This window comes from Crocodylus porosus, unplaced genomic scaffold (genome assembly GCF_001723895.1).
Source record: "Crocodylus porosus isolate Cpor-Errol unplaced genomic scaffold, CroPor_comp1, whole genome shotgun sequence".
Classification (NCBI taxonomy): Eukaryota; Metazoa; Chordata; order Crocodylia; family Crocodylidae; genus Crocodylus; species Crocodylus porosus.
Genome location: NW_017728927.1, coordinates 1,332,436 through 1,336,088, shown reverse-complemented (window position 1 = coordinate 1,336,088; position 3,653 = coordinate 1,332,436). Strand labels below are relative to the sequence as shown.

The window sequence follows — 3,653 nt, the reverse complement described above, 5'->3', positions numbered from 1 at the left end:
GTGTGTGTGTGTGTGCGTGTGTGCGTGTGTGCGTGTGTGTGTGTGTGTGTGTGTAAAAAATATATGCTATGCTTTCCTGCACAGTGATGACACACTGTCAGGGAAAACATAGATTTATTTTTGTGCGAGGATTCTGGGGGAAGAATAAGTTGAAAGGAATGGATAGGGATAATAATACCGACTGTAGAGAAACTAGCTACCAAGAAACCAGATAGCAAGGCAGAGCCTTTCAGATGCTGCTGGTCCAAGAGAGAGGCAGCTCAAAAAAGGCACAGATCACTTCAGACACAGCTTGATATGTTGTTTCTACATCGCTCCCGCAGAGCACTGTGATTGGAAGGGAACTCAGGGAAAGATCACAGTCACTGGCCAGCTACAGATGTCAAAATCTGAGCATTACCCCCCCGCCCCGTCAGCCTTTTCCATATATGGATGATCATCCTATCTCCCTCCCTCTTCTCAGTTTCTGTTTGCTGCAAGCCTTCTGGATCTCCAAATCAATTTGGACCTTTTAAGGGGTCTCCCAATTTGATCTGAATTCAGCGATTCAGCCACCAAATTGGGCCGAATCTCCTCCAAATCAAATCAGCTACCAAAGCTTCGCACAGCCATACTGTATGGTAGTTATGAGATCAGGCCATATGTTCCTTCTAGAGATATTCTCACACCCACAGAAAACCTTCACATGCATATGAACTAAGAACAGTCTTCACATTCTGGTCTCTGACACTCATTTTTAATTCATATTCAATTTCCTTTTCATCATTTGTTCTTCTTAATCAATTCCTTCCTAATGCAATTGTCATTAAAATATACCTAGCTGCCCTTGCCTCTCTCTGTGTTAAATCATTACTGCCATCAAGTTTTTAATAATTTAAATAGCTTTTTACATAGGTTTGCAACATGCCGCCTTTCATTCTCATATTTTTCTTTCCATTCCCTCAGGAGTTACAACTGAACTCATTGGCTTGACTGGTCACAACATGACCTCTAGAAGGGCAATGTATTAAGACATAAAATAATTTATTTCCATTTGCCCATACAGCTAAGATTTTCTTCCAACTATCACAAGTTTTAGTAAGAATGATAACAGTACAATTGGCCAATTTAAAACAGGTGATAAATCAAGATTACAACTCTGCTGTGGGTTTTTCTCCTGACCAACATAGTTAATCTTATCAGTAATGAAATAGACATTCATTCTGCGGTTACAATGTAATTATACTCCTTTAATTGGCTTTTCAAACTTCACAGACTCTATCTTACTCCAGTTTCTTATACTACACCCAGGCATGATCACTTTCCAGAAGGCCATTAAACATATGACTGGCATGGGCAACAAGGCTCCAGTATAATAGGGGGAATAACTTGTTAAGTCTTCAAAAAATATGTAAGAACTTCTTTAAATAGTTGCTAAGCATCTGCAGCACCTGCTGAAATCAACAGGAACTATGGATGCACAACACCTTTTAGGATCACATCTGCTCTTTTAAACTCATTCCCTGCTCACCACCCCCCCCCAACACACTTCACTGAAGAAGTTTCTGAGCTGCAGCGTAGAACCCATTGGGGGGGTAATATAAATCTGGCCCATGAGTAGGGACCTATCGAAACCACGGTGGAAGTGTGCTGTGCAGGGGTTCCTTTAATCTTACAGTTTTCACTGCATGTCTCTCCACCACTGATGGGTAGAGGGGCCCTAGCACTTGCAAAAACTGCACCTATTTAAAACCACAGTTTTTGCCTCCCCACTAATCGGATGTCAGCACTGGGGCCCCTCCACCAAGTAGTGGCAGAGCAGGAGTGGTGTGTGGGGGAAACTGCAAGATTAAAGGAGTCGCCATGTGATGCACTTATGCTACAATTTTAGTAGGTCCCTACCCATGCAGAATTTACATACAGGGCACAGACAAAAGTTATATTTGTCATGTGATCACCCCCGACAGCACTCTACAGCCATGCCATGACACACATGTACAGTTCCAGAGCACTTTTAAAGTGGCCCACAATGCAATAAATTAACCCTTATCAAATGAGGGAACAAATGAAGGAACTCCACTTGTGTTCCCTAGAATTAATCTGTGGCATTACTGGGGCTGTCAGTAGGAAGGGGGGAGGGACTGGGGAGAGAGAAGCCAGCAGCAGTGACCTGCCTGCTGGGATTTGCCCAACCTGAGCTGGAGTAGGGGGGAGGGCAAATCAGAGCTCCCCCTGCCCCCTCGTGGTCCCCTCTAACACCCTCCCAACTCAGGCTGGGTAAACCCCAGTAGTAGCAACCAGGGTTTCAAGGCAGAGCAGCACAACAGGAGGCCCAGTGAGTTCACTGCCCGTATGACTGCATTAGTGGGGGGTGCTCACTTGTGCTATTTATGTAGCAGGGAGCAGGGTTAGTAGGGAGGGGGAAAGAGGCTGTCCATGCAACAGTGGAAGGAGAAGGGATGAATGCCCAAATAATCCAAAACTGAGGGGAAATAGTACTGGTCTGATGACAAACTCTGATGACAACTTTGCCCTCCAACATAGTACTGCTATATCCAAACATGTACTTAGCAATTTAATTCATCCTTTTTATGTCATCATCATCAAAGCCTTAAAATAACTATGGCCTACAGGTATTCCAATAGTTGTAATGTAATGTTTTATACAGTAAGGAAAAAGATAATGCATACCTGATACAATTCTGAAGGTCCTGATGATACTGAAGGTGGCAAAGGTGGTAACTCGGGTATTCCTTTGGAATGACTCATGTTATACACAGAATCATTTTGTGACTACAGGAGATAAAAAATGTTTTACATTTTTTTATAAACTACATTGCTGGAAAAAGAGCTTTATTCATGAAAGACAAGGATATTCCTATTCATAAAAAATGTATTTATTCTGTTACAAAAATGACATTCTTCAGCACGGGTTACTCAGAGTAAAATGAGTTTTCTGACTGCACTGTTGTCTTTGACTTCTCTCTATTCCTTTGATAAATTATCTATTATAAAGAAAATACTGATTTCATAAGAATCTTTCAATCACATAATTCATGAGCAAAATGCTGCTTAGTTAAAAATATATATATATTTGTATAAAATATAAAGGTTTTTTTCATATTAAAACACTTGTGGATATTTTGGAAAAATCTAAACATGAGTTTTGTGGCAGAGCACGTGTGCCAAAACATGAACCTGACTAGAAACCAGGGAATCTGACTCATCACCATCTAACCTGAGGAGAATGTGAAACTTCAACCAAGTTTTTTACTAGAAAAAAGGAAATTAAATTGCAATGTTACTGACATTACAACTGAAATACTTTTTAAAGTGCCAGGGGAAGCTAGTCCTCTAGGATGGAAGACAGAAAACAGAACAGAGGACTCCTTACCCCAAGTATGCTAAAAGTCAAAGTACTTCTACTATTTACCAAATTCTAGGACATGTCCCCAGCACTTCCTCAAAGCAACATTGTGTGCCAGAAAGCTCTCAATACAATGTGGAGTCTTCCAAGTATGCTTTTCCTTACATTTTTTTTCAGAGGATATGATTTAGTCTCACAGTGCTGTGGGACTGATCTCAATATTGTAACGCAAGCCCTCCCTCCCTCCCCGCTTTCATAGTTTCATAGTTTGTAGGGTCGGAAGGGACCTGAGCAGATCATCTAGTCCG

At 41.4% G+C, this 3,653-nt stretch overlaps 1 protein-coding gene across 1 annotated transcript in view; it reads right to left on the bottom strand.

Moving 5' to 3' along the window:
- Nucleotides 1-3,653, bottom strand: part of DNAH3 (dynein axonemal heavy chain 3) — a 112,004-nt gene that overhangs the window by 102,758 nt on the left and 5,593 nt on the right. Inside the window, exon 2 of the mRNA XM_019542168.1 lies at nucleotides 2,670-2,771. Coding sequence (XP_019397713.1) covers nucleotides 2,670-2,771 — 102 coding nt within the window. The remainder of the gene's footprint in view (nucleotides 1-2,669; nucleotides 2,772-3,653) is intronic.